The sequence below is a fragment of the Mercenaria mercenaria genome, chromosome 17 (genome assembly GCF_021730395.1).
Source record: "Mercenaria mercenaria strain notata chromosome 17, MADL_Memer_1, whole genome shotgun sequence".
Taxonomy (NCBI): Eukaryota; Metazoa; Mollusca; class Bivalvia; order Venerida; family Veneridae; genus Mercenaria; species Mercenaria mercenaria.
Window position 1 is genome coordinate 61,793,787 of NC_069377.1, and position 18,007 is coordinate 61,811,793.

The 18,007-nt window shown below is 35.4% G+C and overlaps 1 protein-coding gene and 1 long non-coding RNA gene across 2 annotated transcripts in view; both read right to left on the reverse strand.

Annotated features, from left to right (window-relative positions):
* Positions 1 to 749: 749 nt before the first annotated feature.
* Positions 750 to 18,007, reverse strand: part of LOC123537121 (zinc finger protein 816-like) — a 35,006-nt gene continuing 17,748 nt past the window's right edge. Inside the window, exon 2 of the mRNA XM_045320689.2 lies at positions 750 to 6,223. Coding sequence (XP_045176624.2) covers positions 4,438 to 6,213 — 1,776 coding nt within the window. The 5' untranslated portion in view covers positions 6,214 to 6,223 and the 3' untranslated portion in view covers positions 750 to 4,437. The remainder of the gene's footprint in view (positions 6,224 to 18,007) is intronic.
* Positions 8,935 to 11,540, reverse strand: LOC123537122 (uncharacterized). The gene is made up of 2 exons (XR_008368094.1): positions 9,845 to 11,540; positions 8,935 to 9,096 (listed from the first exon to the last, which is right to left on the reverse strand). It is a non-coding gene; the product is annotated as an uncharacterized LOC123537122 (long non-coding RNA).

Consider the following 18,007-nt stretch of genomic DNA (forward strand, 5'->3'; position numbering starts at 1 on the left):
GCCTGCAGGTGGTTATTCCTATAGCAGTTTTGTATTAAAATATATTGTTCTGAAGTCATTCAACTGATATATTTTCAACCGATCTCGGAAATGACGCATAATCACATTTGGTCGTTAAGTTAAAAATTAAATGTCAGGTCTGAATTGATGCAAACATGTCAAGCTGATGTGTGACAAATGGAAGTATAAACCTAAATTAAAGGGAAATAAACAAGTTTAGAGTAGTAAGAGATTTGTACTGTTGTGAAAAATTTGCACGTATATACACGAAACATAGATCGGAAAACACTTGGTCAAAATCTTTAATGTTTCAATATTAATAGAGTATGTATTTACATCCACATCTGCACAAATAACAATCGTTTTACGATTTATTTAGAAGACAAATTTCGGATAAATAAGTAGTTTACACTTACGATACATTCGTTGTATTAAAACTGTTTATGTAACAACGAGAAGTAATAAAAATATCTTGGGTGACATTATATCAGTCGTATGAATTCAGTGCGATGTGTAACACAAAACAGCCGTAGGAATATCCACCTGTGGGTTAAATTCACTATTCTTACTGGTAAGCCGCTATTCTTACTGGTAAGCCGTAAGAATAGCCTGCGAGGTTATTCCTACAGGACCATAAGCCACTTCCTAAAAATATTTTCCCTTTCATAAAATCCTGGCTAATGAAAACTAAATATATTTTTGAAATAGATGCAAAAGTTACTTGTATGTCAGATTTAATAACAATATCCTGAAAGTTTTATATCAATCTATTATCAAATACATTTGTATACCTAAAGTCATTAAGATTTTTTTCAACATTCTGTGCATTCAATATTTGAAAATATATCTATCTCACTTATTATAAAATAGTTCTTTTAAAGTAATGTAAAAAGGAACAATGGTGGCATCTAAAGAGAAGTTAATGAAAATCCTTGTTACAGAAGAGGAGGATCAAAACAAACATTATCATCTGTTACAGGAATCTCCACTGTAATGGATTCATTTTCCATAACAGTTCCCAATCGTCTGCCACATTAAAAGATCCATTTGCATCTTTTTCAACACTTACCTCAGCTGAAGACGCCGTTCTTGTCTAGAAAGGGTAAATACACTACTGGAAGCACATGCCATTAAACGGGTCATGAAACTGGCCTTAATTTTTTCAAAGGTTTTTAACAGAGTTTTAACAGGTCACCATTAAAATTCACCCATTACTTCTTACTATTTAATGGGATTTTCATGACCATAGTTTTAATGCCATACATTAAAAATGACTTTGATGGCCATGAAAAGCTGCTTAAAATAAACCATTTAAATAAGTTAACAGGCTCCTAAAAACTCCATGAAATTTTTTAACTGGCATGAAATTAATGTGCCATTAAGAAACTACCCCTTAATTCCCCATTAATTAGTAAGAACTAATGGGGCCATTATTTTTTTGATACTCTGTTAATGGCCGTTAATTATTAAAAAATCATTAATTGTCTCATTAAATATGTCAGATTCAATTTTAATGGGTTTATAATATTTTAATTGTATATCAAGTTAAGGGCCATGAAAATTTGCCTTCAGAATTAGACATCTTAAGATAATCAACTTCAAAATTATATTTGCCATATTGATTTAAACTACGTATTACTACACATGTAATAGTATCTATACATATGTACTGTTTTGTAAAATGCTAGAAGAATATTTGTTTCTTCTTTTTTCTCTTATTATTTTGTAATGTAAACACATGTAACAGCCTCGTACAAACATTTGTTATATTGTATTCTTATTCTGTCATATGTTCATATGAAATGAGAAAATAAATGGATATTGTATTGTATTGAGTTGTACTGAGAAGGGTTTACAGGTACCGGTTAAATAGATCAAGTGACCATGTGGGTAGTTTTAACTATTCAGCATTTTAATATTGACAAACATTCTGACCAAGTTTTTATTGGCACAGACATTAGGCATCAGGTGTATTCAAAAAGCAACTGTTGATGACAATGTCAGCGCACAATGGACAATCACAATTTAGCTCTACTTCAGTATTTTGTGCTCATGTGCATGCACTGTACAGCTACGAGCAAATGTTTGAGGGATTGCATCACAAGCAGCTTCTCCCATTTCCAATTAAGCGTACCACACTCTTTCATTCGTTGAAACAAAGAAGCGATTGATCTGCCCATACCCCAAATGAATTTAAATCAGACTGTAAATCTTCACAATTATGTGTACTGTTCAATTCTCTATAAACCTTAGTTTCTACTGAAGAATTTGAAAATCTAAACTAGTCTGAACACATTTTATAATGTAAATTCCTTACCCCACCAATTTTCTTATACAAATTCTGATTATTTGGACAAGAAAAACAAAGAACAGAAAAAGTGGCATGCATCAATACATATTTACCCTTACCAAAATATTGTAGATTGATGTTATCAAATAAATTAATACGTTTCCATCCGACTTTCATTGAAATAAATCAGATTTTTTGTAGGAACACAATTTGAAAAAAAATGGCATAACTGCATCAAGGGGAAATAACTTCAATGCAACTAAATATAACATCATGATATATTATAGACGATGTGTTCGTAGTATGTATTTATTGTGATTAAAGTCCATTTTAGAACAATATGAGACTGAAATTATAAGCATTCAATAGGAGAGCAAGCCACAAAGCAAATATATACGAATCACATTTTACAGAATTTAGGATTTAATGGGCATTACATTGCTGTTAACGGCCATTAAGTTTATTCTTAAATGAAATCGTACACAACCTGAACATTTAATGGGTATTAAATCAAATTGAAGGGCCATGAATAATCCTGTTAAATTACAAAACTACAGAATTTCACTATTTTTTCAAAGCCATTAACTATTTTAGCTACCAAACTAAATTTTTAATGGCATGATTCATGGTTAAAAATGGGTGTTTTAATGGTGTTTTAACATGTAACCCATAAATATTGTGAAACCTGTTAAATAAAGTGATACAAGAATTAATGGGGTTAATTAACGGTTTTTCCAATTTTAATGGATATTTTACAGGGTTTTAAACCATGTTTAATGGTATGTGCATCCAGTAGTGATACCTCTGCACATGCTTTTCTTAATATCTAAAGGTAAAGACGTGTTTTTTGAAGCAAATGAATAGTTGTGTTTAAAGTGTCATATTTGAACAAGTATCTGTTGGGAGCTCTTGATAACAAACCAGAAACTAGAATGTGTCTGTTTGACACAGGGTGTGTCCCCCATTGGTATATTTGTCAGAAATAAGAGGCAATAATTCAAATGTTTGCAGTGTAAATGGGGTTTAGCCTAAACAAACATTTTATGAAAAGGATTTATTCTAGGCCGTATGTTTTTGAGCCATGAGCATCGCAAACAAAAAGTCCATTATTTTAGCTATTTAAAGGGCCATAACTCTGTAATAAATGCAAAGATTCTCATGAAGAATGCCTAGTGTGAAAGGTCACATCATGATAAAGACTCAAGCAAATGTTTCATGAATTTACATTTACTCATTAAAACCGTTTGAACTAGGCACTAAATTAGGTGAAAATGTGCATTTTTCACTATTTCAGGGTCCATAACTTTAAAAACAGGGGGTGGAGCCAGCCAAAAAATAGAAGGTGTGCAAGTTTATATCATGATAAAGACTTAGGTAAGTTTTCAACCATTTATATTAAATACCTTTTGAGCTAGGTATCTCAACAGATACAAGGTTTAATCAATTAATATGAAATACTTTTTGGGCTAGGCATGTCACAAGGTGAAAATGTGGCTTTTTTGACTATTTCAGGGGCCATAACTCTAAAAATAGGTGGCAGAGACAGACGAAAAATATGAGGTGCGCAATTTCATATCAAGGTAAAGATTCATGCAAGGTTTCATGAATTCAGGCCTCCTAGCAGGCCTGAACAAAAATAAAGGTTTTTCTAAAGGCTCCAATCTATGAAAATAAAGGCCTTTTAGTGTAAAATATTAAAAAATAAAGAGTAAATAAAGGCTATTTTTGTTGGAATTCTCATTGAAAACACCCATGGTCTGGTAAACACTACTGCAAACATCTACATGTATGTGGTCTGGTGAACACAACAGCATTCTGAAAAACTCAAGATGAAAGATACACAAGCAGTTTCCTAATAACAACACTTAAAAGGGGGGGTGGAGAAATACAGTAGTATAACCATTACTTGCTTTAAACTGGCACGGCAAGCAGTCTGAACAAAAATATAGGTTTTAAGTGAAAATTACAGGCTATTTGGCCGTTTTAAAGGTTTTTTCAGAAGATTTAAAGGTTTTAAAGGTTTGCTCTGAAATTAAACGTTTTTAAATGTTTTAAAGGTTTCACATGATATCTATAGTTCTTTTAAAAGAATGTAAAAATTAACAATGGTGGCACCTGACTTTAAAGAGAAATCAAGGAAATCCTTGTTACAGAAGAGGAGGATCAAAACAGACATTATCATCTGTTACAGGAAACTCCACTATAATGGATTCATTTTCCACAACTTCTTCACCATCTTCTACAACATTAACAGATCTATCTGCATCTTCTTCAACACCTGCCTCAGCTAAAGACGCCGTTCTTTTCTTGAAAGGGTAAAGACCTCTGCTCCTGTTTTTCTTAATATATAAAGGTAACGATGTGCTTTTTAAAGCATATGAATAGCTGTGTTCAAGGTAAGTGTCATATTCGAACAAGTATCTGTTGGGAGCTCTTGAAAACAAACCAAAAAAAACTGTTCGTGCATCCGGGTACTTAGCATAGTTGTGCTGCTCTAGTACAACATCCATTGATGAATCACATTGAATATTACTGTTTCCTATTTCAGATTTTAATGCTTTTACACTTTCACTGATGTTTCCAGTTTCCGCCACAAGGTCTGGACTATTAACACTTTGAATATTACTGTTTTCCACTTTTGATCTTTTAAGACCTTTTTTTAGTTTTCCTGTTTTAGTAAAAGGCTCTGGACCCTTTGTTTCAACTCCGACCTTGTGAACTAGCTTCAAATGCTGTTTTAGACTTTTTCTGGTTGGAAAAATATTGGAACATACTTTGCAGTGCGGTAAATGAGCTACCTTAAAATGTACATTTTCAATATTTTTGTCCATCTGCCATAATTTGCACTTTCTACATTTTGTGTGCTCACGGCTTTGATGTTCCTCTACATCACCAGCTTCATCAAATGCTTCGAAACAAACTGTGCACAAAAGCCTTTTATGGTTGTGTTGAAACAAGTGATTTCTGAACACCGGCATGTGTAAAAACTGACGACCACATACATAGCATGTAAAACGTGAATAGGCGGTGTGACACTTTATTTCATGCCTCGCTAATTCTTCACGCAAAGCAAATGCTGAGTTACAAACAGAGCAATTGTGAAGAGCACCATGTAACTTAATATGTCGAAGAAAAGCCACAGAGGTACGATATTCAGCACTGCAGATAGAACACTTATACGAACCGTGTTTAGAATGAGTCAATAAATGATCTCTTAATGTACATTTCTTATGAAACAATTTTCCGCAAATGTTGCACAAATGTTGCTTTACAAAATGCTTTCCGCGTACATGCTTCCAAATTTGCCATTGTTGACGTGTGCGGTATTCTGGGCACAAAATACAAACAAATCCGCCGCCCTCTGCCATAACAAAGTCCATTAATGGGTGTCTGAGTACATGATCATTCAGTTCCTCCTTACATAGAAAGCGTTTCTGGCATATTTTGCAACGGTGATCAACTGACTGCGTCTGATCACAATCTTCATTGGAATTTCTGGGCAGTTTCTGAACATTTTGAAGACAATATTTTCTGTGAAAATTTAGTGCAGCAAATGCTTTGAAAGACATATCGCAGTTTGAACAGTCATGCAGAAACACTCCATGTACTTGCTTCCGATGCCGCCTTCTTATTGCCTTAGAACTGAATGTTTCGCTGCATAATCCACAACTGAACCTTTCACAACTGATATGCCTTAATTTGTGTCCATTTAGAGTAGATCTATTCCGAAATGAGGCTCCACACCACTGGCAGGTATAAGTGTTATAATGGTGTACTTGACGCACATGCTCACCTAAGGACCTTTTAGATTTGAAAACTCTATTACAAATGGAACACTTTTTAACTGTGCATTGTTCTTTCATATGGTAGTTAAATCCTCTTTCTGTCTTCAGTTTTAGTCCACAAATTGAGCACTGGAACATTTTTTTGATCCTAGAAAAAATTAAACATGTTGTATTCAATGCGAGACTCTAAACAGAACTAGAGATGCTTTTGAGAAAAGCGCACGTCTCCCACAACTGCCCCTATGAAAAATGTCTAGTTTCTCTAGATGACTTAGATGAATGGACCTAGTTAGACAGCTTAGATGAGTGGACTCAAATCAGCTATTCAACGGCCATAATTCAGAAGTGTCTGGGCAGATCCGGCTAGTTATTGAACTTGGCTGAGGTCTAGTATGGTCAAACACAGTTTGATGAAGATCGGATGAGAAATGTTCGACTTAGAGTGTGGACAACCTTTATGACAGACAGACAGACAGACTGGAGTAAATCAATATGTCTCCCACACCACTGTGTGGTGGGAGACATAATTAAACTTTCAAAAAAAAGTTCTATTGCAGGATCCATGCTGTTTGCTTTTAACCTTATTGCAATTAGTGAAACTGTTAGCAAACAGTATGGATCCTGACCAGACTGTGGGGATGCGCAAGCTGTTCTGGATCCATTCTGCTCGCAAACGCACTATGCTGGTTTCCTCATGGCACCGCTCAAGTATACTTGCTAGTATAAAGTTCTTTCTTCCCATATGAGACAGTCCATCAGAAACCCATCTTTCATTATTTTTTAGTTATTTTTTTCAAATGTAAAAATTCTCATCAAATGCATTTAAGTTGACTAAATGTATATATAATTGTGTATAAATGGTATTTTTATAACAAGAGCTCGTCGAATACGAAATGCCCCCCTTGATGCATTCAGTAATTAATGCTTACTGTAAACAAAAGTTCTACCGTTCTGGTTCAATCTGACCTTGACCTTTAACCTATTAACCTAACAAGAGATCAAAGAGTGATCTTGACGTCCACCACTGAGCCATTTTTGAATGTTCCAAATTTCAAGACTAGCTCAAGGTCAAAATCAAGGTCAAATTTCATATCGGTACAAAACACTGTGCATGTGGTCCAAATTTGAAAGCTGTGGCTCGAGAAATGTGAAAGTAGGTCACTAGATCAATTTCAAGGTCAAAGTTAATTTCGGTAGACAGAACTACGCATGTGCTTCAAATCTGGAGGCTGTGGCTTGAGAAATGTGAAAGTAGGTAAAAGGTAAAATTCAATGTTAAATTTCAATTCAGAACACAAAAATATGCATGCGGTCAAAATTTGAAGCTGTAGCTTCAGAACTGTGAAAGTAGGTCACTAGGTCAATCTCAAGATCAAAGTTCATTTCGGTACACAAAACTATGCTAGTGGTTCAAATTTGAAGGCTGTAGCTTGAGAAATGTGAAAGTACGTCACTTGGTCAAAATAAAGGTCAAATTTTATTTCGAAAGACAAAACTGTGCACGTGGTCCAAATTTGAAGCCTATACCTTCAGAAATGTGAAAGTAGGTCACTAAGTCAATCTCAAGATCAAAGTTCATTTCGGTACACAAAACTATACTAGTGGTTCAAATTTGAAGGTTGTAGCTTGAGAAATGAGAAAAAAAGATCACTAGGTCAAAATCAAGGTCATATTTTATTTCGGAACACAAAACTAAGCATGTGGTCCAAATTTGAAGGCTGTAGCTACAGAAATGTGAAAGTAGGTCACTAGGTCAAGATCAAGGTCAACTCATGTCAAGCTTCATCTTGCCACTCAAAACTATACATGTGGTCCAAATCTGAATGATGTAGGTTATGGACATTAAGATTCTAAGTCTTTATGTACCATGTGACCCCCGGGGCGGGGCCATATTTGACCCTAGGGGGATAATTTGAACAAACTTGGTAGAGAACTACTAGATGATGCTACTTTACAAATATTGAAGCCCTAGGCTTTGTGGTTTGGACAAGATTTTCAAAGTTTTCCCTATATAAGTTTATATAAACCATGTGACCCCCAGGGCGGGGCCATATTTGACCCCAGGGAAATAATCTGAACAATCTTGGTAGAGGACCATTAGATTTTGCTACATACTAATATCAAAGCCCTAGGCCCTGTGGTTTTGAACAAAAAGATCAGAAACCGTTTAACTGTTCCTGGCCAATGTGACCTTGATCTTTGACCTAATGACCTCAAAATTAATAGGGGTCATCTGCTGGTCATGACCAACCACTGTATAAACTTTCATGACCCTAGGCCTAAGTGTTCTTGAGTTATCATCCTGAAACCGTTTATGTGTTCAGTGTCACTGTGACCTTGACCTTTGACATACTGACCTCAAAATCAATAGGGGTCATCTGCTGGTCATGACCAACCTCCCTATCAAATTTCATGATCCTAAGCCCAAGTGTTATTGAGTTATCATCCGGAAACCTTTTAACTATTCAGGGTCACTGTGACCTTGACCTTTGACATACAGACCTCAAAATTTATAGGGGTCATCTGCTGGTGATGACCAACCTCCCTATCAACTTTCATGATCCTAGGCCCAAGCGTTCTTGAGTTATCATCCGGAAACGGATTGGTCTACATTCCGACCGACCGACCGACCAACCGGCCAACATCTGCAAAACAATATACCCCTCCTTCTTCAAAGGGGGGCATAATTAGATGTCATACAGTAACAAGTGTTTGTTAAAAAAAAACTTTCCATTTTTCATACTGTGTTTTATATACATGTGTCATTTGTACTTTTTCAAACCTGCTGCTTACTGCTTTTAATACACATAAACAAGTTATATTGTTCATATTCAAAATATAAAATCTGGTATGAGCATACCTTTGAAAAGTTATCCTCACACTGAGATATATGTCTGTTATTGAAATTTGTTCATTCTAATGAAGTTTTCCTCTCATTATCCATATTGCTGACAGATTTAATTCAAAGATGGTACGCTTGAAATGTTTGGAACAAGGATTCTTTGCGAGGCTAATAAAGATCTGAAATATACATTTTTTCAGTTTCTGTTAGACATAAAAAATATCCACAAGACATACGACAAGAGCTGTCAAAAGGAGACAGCACTCTCAACTTATGCACTTTCAGGTATTGGGCCTCTAATAGTAATGTTTAAAAATAGCATTTGCTTGGTATATTCTTAAAGTTGACCATGTGTTGCAAATTTAGAACAACTTTCACCATGCTGTTTTTTGTAAATTTTGTATAATTTATAGTATTTCCCCAGGCTCAAGTAGAGACAATTTTCAATGTGATGGCAACTATCTAAAACGTTTGCAGAGAACTCATTACAACATTGATTTTGATAAAAGAAACATCAAACTATTGTTAAACAATTATAAAACACTAAATAAAACTGTAAATATCACTTTTTTCTTGGGTGCCTCAAGTAAACAGATTTAATGAGACAGAATTCTAACTCTGACACTGAAAAATTAAGATCGAATCCTATGGGTCTGTTTTGAACGTTGCTCACTTTATTCAAAAATAACCTTGAGGCAGAAGTAAACCCTACCTGCATTTCTTCCGCAATAAGTAATATAATGAATGAAGGCAAAATAGAGAACTTTTACCGCATGTAACTCAGTATTTTTAGAAATGTCTAACTCAGTACCCCTCCTGATTCAGAGGTAAATTCACTTTGAACATCAAGAAATCCCTTATAAAATGAAAATTTTCCACTTTTGTACAATACATCTATAATAAGTCTTAAAAGAAGTAAAAACTTACTAGGAAAATATGGAAAAAAAGTTTGGTCCCAGTGGGGCTTGAACCTACGCCCCCTGAAAATTGCAGTCAAAGTAGGTATTTGGTAGGAATTGAATACTCTTCAAAAAGGAGGTTAACTCTATTATGGGTCCATTACCTTAAATAATTAACTAGAAATATATTCTGCATGCCCATGGGCAAAGTGACGAACCCGCCAGCACCTTTGGCCTCTATGACCTTGATCTTAGACCTAGGGACCTGGTTCTTGCGCATGACAGTCTCATAATGGTGAACATTCATGCCAAGTAACATAACAAGAGCTGTCCGAAAGACAGCCATTTACTTAGCTCGACTATTCGAAATATTGTCCCATGCATAAAGAAGTGCTCCTGACAAAGTCATTCTTGTATCTGACCTTTGGCCTCTATGTGTGACATTGACCTTACATCTTGGGACCAGGTTCTTGCTCATGACACTCTGTCTCATGGTGGTGAACATTCGTGCCAAGTATTATTAAAATCCCTTAAAGGATTGTTGAGTTACAGAATGGACAGGAAAAAAGCCCTTTTGGCCATTGACTTCCGTGTATGACCTTGACCTTGCAGCTAAGGGCTCGGGTGTTGTGCATGACACATTGTCAGATCTGGGGAATATTTTGTGTAAACTGATATCTAAATCCTGTTTTGTTTATAAAAAAAAAACCCTTGATGGATGACAGAGCTCTGGACCGGACAGGAAAAAAACCTATTGAACTTTGACCTATAATTATGACCTTGACCTTTGAGCTAGAGGTTCGGGTTTTGCACATGACATATCATCTCATCATGGGGAACATTTGTGCCATGTAATATTAAAATCCATTCATGGATGACAGAGTTTTGGGCCAGACAGGAAAAAAGCCCTACTGAACTTTGACCTCCAATTATGACCTTGACCTTTCAGCCAGGGATCCAGGATTTGGGCAAGACACGTCGTCTCATCATGGGGAATATTTGTGCTAAATGATCTTAAAACCCCTTAATGAATTGAATGAGGGAGTTATGAACCGAACATGCTATGTTAACATTTGACTGCCATGCGTGACCTTGACCTTTGAGTTAGGGGTCTGAAAGTTATGCACAACACAATCATGGTCTAATTATTATGTACATTTGTGCCAAGCAATATTAAGATCCTTTCATGGAAGGCAGAGTCATGGACCAGACAGGAAAAAAAAACCCTGTTGACATTTGACCTCTGACTGTAACTTTGACCTTTAAGCTAGGGTTCAGGGTTTTGCGCAAAACATGTCTCATTATGAGAAACATTTGTGCCAAGTAATATTAAAATTCCTTCACAGATGACAGAGTGATGGAACGGACACGAAATTGCAGACGAACAGACTGACGGAAAAGTGCATTCCTTAGTCCCTTTGAACTTCATCGTTAAAACTGTTCTCCACCTCTGGTCTAGTCTGATCCTTCATAAACTTGGGAAATATTGTATTGTTTAAAGATCCATAACTTATCCAGTCTTGATCTGAAAAAAAAAATTACAGTGTCATTGTTTACTATTTCCTCTGGTAAGTTATTCCATACTGTTATCGTGTGATGTCCAAAGGAGTTTAGCTGTAATGATTTTTTTCGGCTTTTGGTTTGCAGAAGTTCAAAATGTGACCTCTTGTACCTATGTTTTCAGCGAAACTGAAGAAAGTGTTCATATCTACATCAAAGCTTTTTCTTTGATCTGACCTACTGACCTAGTTTTTGACCCCACATGACCCAGTTTCAAACTTGACCTAGAGATCATCAAGACTAAAATTCTGACCAAGTTTCATAAAGATTGTTTCACAAATGTGGCCTCTAGAGTGTTCACAAAGCAGATGTTGACGCACGACGAATGCCGGACGACGCACGCCGGACAATGACTGGTCACAATAGCTCACCTTGAGCACTTTGTGCTCTGGTGAGCTAAAAATAAGATCACATTTTATAACATAGAAACTAAATTGTTTTGGTAAAAAAAAACCAGAAAAACTTCTTATTGCCCAGTATTGCCCACCCCATTCATTTTTATGAGTATTGCCAAACCCCGGAAAACACAGGTTTCCAGGAGGGGTTACCCGCCCTGGGCGGGTAGTCGCCAACCCTGGTTTTTTTCACGTTGATGTCATTTCCTTTTGAATTATCTGTTTTGGGGCCGTAATACGTTTACGCTTTGCCACTGAATGCACATATTTAACAAGAGCTGTCCGTAAGACAGCCAAGCTCGACTATTCGAAATATTGTCACAGAAGCAGGAAATTATTACCCAAAATGTTAAATATCAAAAGAGTTTTAAGTTCGAAAGGGGACATAATTTGACCAAAATACATATCAGAGTTATGGGACTTGATGTTATCAACTAGTTTTATAACCCCGAAGAAACATGTTAAGTTTCAATTCAATATCTGCATTAGTTTTGGGGATAGTAACTTGCATGTTAAACTTTAACCACAATTTTCTAAGTCCAAAAGGGGGCATAATTTGCTCAAAATACATGTTAAGAGTTATGGAACTTGACCCAGCGAGGTTGGTTATTGACCTTGAAAAAGAATAAATAAGTTTCAAAGCTATATGCCTTTTGGTAATAGCTGTATGTACTTGCACGCAAAACTTTAACCAGGATTTTCTAAGTCCAAAAGGGGGCATAATTTGGCCAAAATACATGTCAGAGTTATGGGACTTGGTGCTATCAACTAGTTTTATAACCCCGAAGACACATGTGAAGTTTCAATTTAATATCTGTAGTAGTTTTGGAGATAGTTACTTGCATGTAAAACTTTAACCAGAATTTTCTAAGTCCAAAAGGGGGTATAATTTGCCCAAAATACGTGTCAGAGTTATGGGACTTGACCCAGTGAGGTAGGTAATTGATCTAGAAAAAGAAAAAATAAGTTTCAAATCTATATGCCTTTTAGTAATAGCTGTATGTACTTGCACGCAAAACTTTAACCAGAATTTTCTAAGTCCAAAAGGGGGCATAATTTGGCCAAAATGAAGGTCAGAGTTATGGGACTTGGTGCTATCAACTAGTTTTATAACCCCGAAGACACATGTGAAGTTTCAATTCAATATCTGCATTAGTTTTGGAGATAGTAACTTGCATGTAAAACTTTAACCAGAATTTTCTAAGTCCAAAAGGGGGCATAATTTGCTCAAAATACATGTCAGAGTTATGGGACTTGACCCAGTGAGGTAGGTAATTGATCTAGAAAAAGAAAAAATAAGTTTCAAATCTATATGCCTTTTAGTAATAGCTGTATGTACTTGCACACAAAACTTTAACCAGAATTTCCTAAGTCCAAAAGGGGGCATAATTTGGCCAAAATGAAGGTCAGAGTTATGGGACTTGGTGCTATCAACTAGTTTTATAACCCCGAAGACACATGTGAAGTTTCAATTCAATATTTGCATTAGTTTTGGAGATAGTAACTTGCATGTAAAACTTTAACCAAAATTTTCTAAGTCCAAAAGGGGGCATAATTTGCTCAAAATACATGTCAGAGTTATGGGACTTGACCCAGAGAGGTTGGTAATTGACCTAGAAAAAGAATAAATAAGTTTCAAAGCTATATGCCTTTAAATGATAGCTGTATGTACTTGCATGCAAAAACTTAACCAAGGTGTGACGCCGACGCCGACGCCGACGCCAGGGTGAGTAGAATAGCTAGACTATTCTTCGAATAGTCGAGCTAAAAAGGTGTTGTATCGAGAATCTCTCTGTTAACACGTTTTCTCTCCTATCAAAACACCCCGAAAAGTAACAATAACAGCAGTTTTATGCCAGAATGTGTAATAAACAGTGACATAACAATTAAACTATGTCATGCTGGTGTGAGAAGGATGACAGGCGCTTTTTAAATTTCTGTTGGCAAATATTTCCCACGAGGTATGCTATTGAAAACTGATTGCAGTTTATTGAAAAAAAGGGAAGATTTTGATGGCTGCAGCATCACTTCATTTCCAAGACAATGTTGAAAACATAATCAACTTTAATATGTTTAAAAAGTGGTCGAATATTTACAACCTCTAGAAGGTAAAATGTGGAGGCTAAACCTGTCCGATATCTTAAGCGCGGTTTTATTGTTTACCATACTGTAAACAGCCATTAATGATGACAATCAATGTTGCTTGTGTTAATTTAAAAGCACATAATATGGTAGAAATTTTGTACAAATCTGTTGTATAAAGAAAGAAATATTCATGAAAAACCGCAAAAAGTGGCCAAATTTACGACTTAAACCAGTATTTGAGGTCTCATCACAGCCTATGAGTCCAGATACAGGACATCTAGACACTTCAGTTATTTTGATAATAAATTCATGCTTTTTTAATTTTTCAACACTTAAGCTAATTTGAGTCTTTCAATAGAAAGACATTTTGGGTTTCAACTGAGAAACAGTGTTACATGTTTAGATAGAGAGAATGTCTCTCAATCCAGGGGAAGAATCTGGCCTGCTAATGACTGTTGAAAGGTAAAATGAGCATTGAATGCACAGTAATACTACAATATCGAACAGTTACCTGAATCAGTGGGGCACCAGAATCGGTGTATTTTGTTTAAGCATGCTCCTTGTTTGAACAGGGCATCAGATGACTTAATACGTTTTTGCACTCCGGTTGTGTAAACTTATTAACAACATCAGAGCTGTCAAACTTTGCAAGATGTGATTTTAAATAAAAAGTAATGATGATTTAAAATACCCATGTGTAAATTTTCATGAATTTCTTATTACTTTTTACCACTGTTACAAAATCTCCTCCACTTTCCATACTTTTTAACCAAATTGAAACAATGTTTTGTAGGATGTAGTTTCAAGATCTGCCGAAATTATAAATATGTAGTAAAATAATATGCATCACCCAGAATAAGCTTACAGGGTATTCCCAAAATTTCATCTTCTTGCATATATTTATTTTTGTTATAAAAAGTACTGTTTTACCTCCATTTGTTTTACATGTGAATGTAAATAAATATTTTTCTGGCCAGAAATGGAAAATTGCAGTTAAATAGTTGCATCTCATTTGTATTCACCCAATTTGGAGAATGTAACCACAACAAATGTCACCATCATCCACCTTATTAACTGCTGCTTGCAAATGGCGGCTAGACTGCATGGTGGTTTTCACTGCCAGTGCTATGGTTAACCTTACTTGTTACAAATATTACAAATACCAGTAAATATATTCATTTTCATGATAAGAACATATTGCTTTTATGATAACTAATGTTTAGGATATACTTCTCGATTTTAATATCACTTAACCATATGGACTATGAGTACACAGGTCTTGGTAGCCGGCTCTAGATAAATATAATATGTATTTCGTATATTGATAAAGGGTCATGACATTAGTTAAACAAGAACTCCGCCAAGCGGGGCAATATAGCCCGAAGGGTTACATCATAGGATTGGAGCAAATTTAAAGAACTTGACTGTTGTAGCCCAAAGGACTGGAACTTCAAACAAGAGCACCGCCTTGCGGGTGCTGACGCTCATCTGATTTTTTTTGTGTAATAGAAATATTGTCCTACCCATGATTTTCTAAGTCTAAAAAGGGCCATCATTCTTGCAAAAAGCAGGTTAGAGTTATGTTTCTTGATGTTCAGTGTCCACTTATGATGGTGAAAAACTGTTGCAAGTTTTAAAGCAATAGCTTTGATAGTTTATGAGAAAAATTGACTTAAACATAATACTCAACCAAGAAAATTATTTTCTAAGTCCAAAAAGGGCAATAATTATTGCAAAAAGCAGGATGGAGTTATGTTGCTTGCTGTACAGGGTCAGCTTATGATGGTGAACAAGTGTTGCAAGTTTCAAAGCAATAGCTTTGATAGTTTAAGAGAAAAAGTTGACCTAAACATAAAACTTAACCAAGAAATCTGATATTTTCTAAGTCCAAAAGGGGCCATAAATCTTGCAAAAAGCAGGATGGAGTTATGTTTCTTGCTGTACAGGGTCAACTTAGGATGGTGAACAAGTGTTGCAAGTTATAAAGCAATAGCTTCGATAGTTTAGGATAAAAGCTGACCTAAACATAAAACTTAACCAAGAAAACTGATTTTCTAAGTCCAAAAGGGGCAATAAATCTTGCAAAAAGCAAGATGGAGTTATGTTTCTTGATGTACAGGGTCTGCTTATGATGGTGAACAAGTATTCCAAGTTTCAAAGCAATAGCTTTGATAGTTTAGAAGAAAAGTTGACCTAAACATAAAACTTAACCAAGAAATCTGATATTTTCTAAGTACAAAAGGGGCCATAAATCTTGCAAAAAGCAAGATGGAGTTATGTTTCTTGCTATACAGGGTCAGCTTATGATGGTGAACAAGTATTCCAAGTTTCAAAGCAATAGCTTTGATAGTTTAGGAGAAAAGGTGACCTAAACATAAAACTTAACCAGGCAACGCCGACGCAGACGCCGACACCGACGCCGACGCCGACGCCGACAACCGCTCAAGTGATGACAATAACTCATCATTTTTTTTCAAAAAATCAGATGAGCTAAAAAACAAATCTAAGTCCACAAAAAAAAATCCGTATCAGGTAAAGATATGTAAAAATACACCTAAAAATTGGAGGTACCATCCATGTTGTACCACAGAAAAGTGGTCTCGGTTTTTCCCTATGGCAAATAATAAAAAAGTTTCAAAATAAGCTATTTATAGTAACATAAAAGGGAAGTAATTTAAAAAAATTTATTGTAAGTGAACAAAAAATAGATCTGTCAAATAAAAACAAGAGCACTGCAATGCAGAGCAAGCGAGTCATCCGGAACATGCGCTCTGCACGTTGTCTCAGTGTGGTGAACATTTCTGCCAAGTTTTTTTAAATCCTTCCAGCAGTTCAAGAGTTACAGAGTAGACACGAAATAACTGATATGACTTTTGACCCCTAAGTGTGACCTTGACCTTGAAGCGAGTCATCCGGAACATGCGCTCTGCACATCATCTTGGTGTGGTGAACATTTGTTTCAAATTTCTTTGAAATCCTTCAAGGGGTTCAAGAATTACAAAGCGGACACGAAACAAACTGATTTGACCTTTGACTCCTAAGTGTGACCTTGACCTAAGTGAGACATCCAAAACATGCGCTCTGCATGTCGTCTCAGTATGGTGAACATTTGTGTCAAGTGTCCTTGAAATCCTTTAAGGGGTTCAAGAGTTACAGAGCGGACACGAAATTGCTAACGGACGGACAGACGGACACCAGCGTCATAACATAATACATCCCTTCGGGCGAATAATAAATGTCATTTCTTGTGATTTATTATTTCCTAGTTGTGATTTACCTGTTTATTTCGCCGTATTTACGTACTTATATCTTATCAGCCGATATTCTGTTATGTTATCAACAATTCTAACACGACCAGCAAATAGCCTACATTATGTAACATGTAGAGCAAAATCTATCTATTCTGCAATAAACCATCATCCAATTCAGGTGCGGTCGTAAAAAGTAGTTACCATTTTTTCTAACACTGTTGATACTGGTATGTCGGGTTATATATTCTTACGCATAAGAACTCAAAACTCGAGTTATTCTATGACAAACCATGTTTGGGAACTTATTATTTCTTTAATGATCAAAGTGTTGTTATCGACATCGGGTCATCGGCGTGTTTATAAATTCTTAAAATAAAGTTTTTAATGAATTTTTGATAGATAATGTCAATTGTTGGCATTCCTTTAGAATAAGGTCTTTTGATATGTAATTATCTTTCACATTTAGTATACCTTCTCTAAGAATAAAGAGGTCATAAATTGTTCAAACAAACAATTAGAAGCAATCAAGATTAGAGAAATCATGTAGTAATTAATTAATTAATTAATTAATTAAAGATGCACATAACCCTAACCCTAAGGTGATAATTGTAAGTGATCCTCTCTATAGGCCTAAAAAAAACTGTTCTGGTAACATTGCCAAAATTGCTAGGTAGGGTAGGTCGATTTTTCATTTTTTTTATTTTATTTTTTTTTAAGGTAAAGTGATTCATTTTTGAAAACCATTATATCTTGTAGTTTTTACTCAGTTTCAACTAAAAGCCTATTACATATAGTAAGGTTTACAATGTATATTTGCTTTAAATGTTGTTGTGTGGCTGTCTTCTTCATTAATCATTAGTTTTAATATACAAATGTAATATTTTAACTTAGCATTCTAAT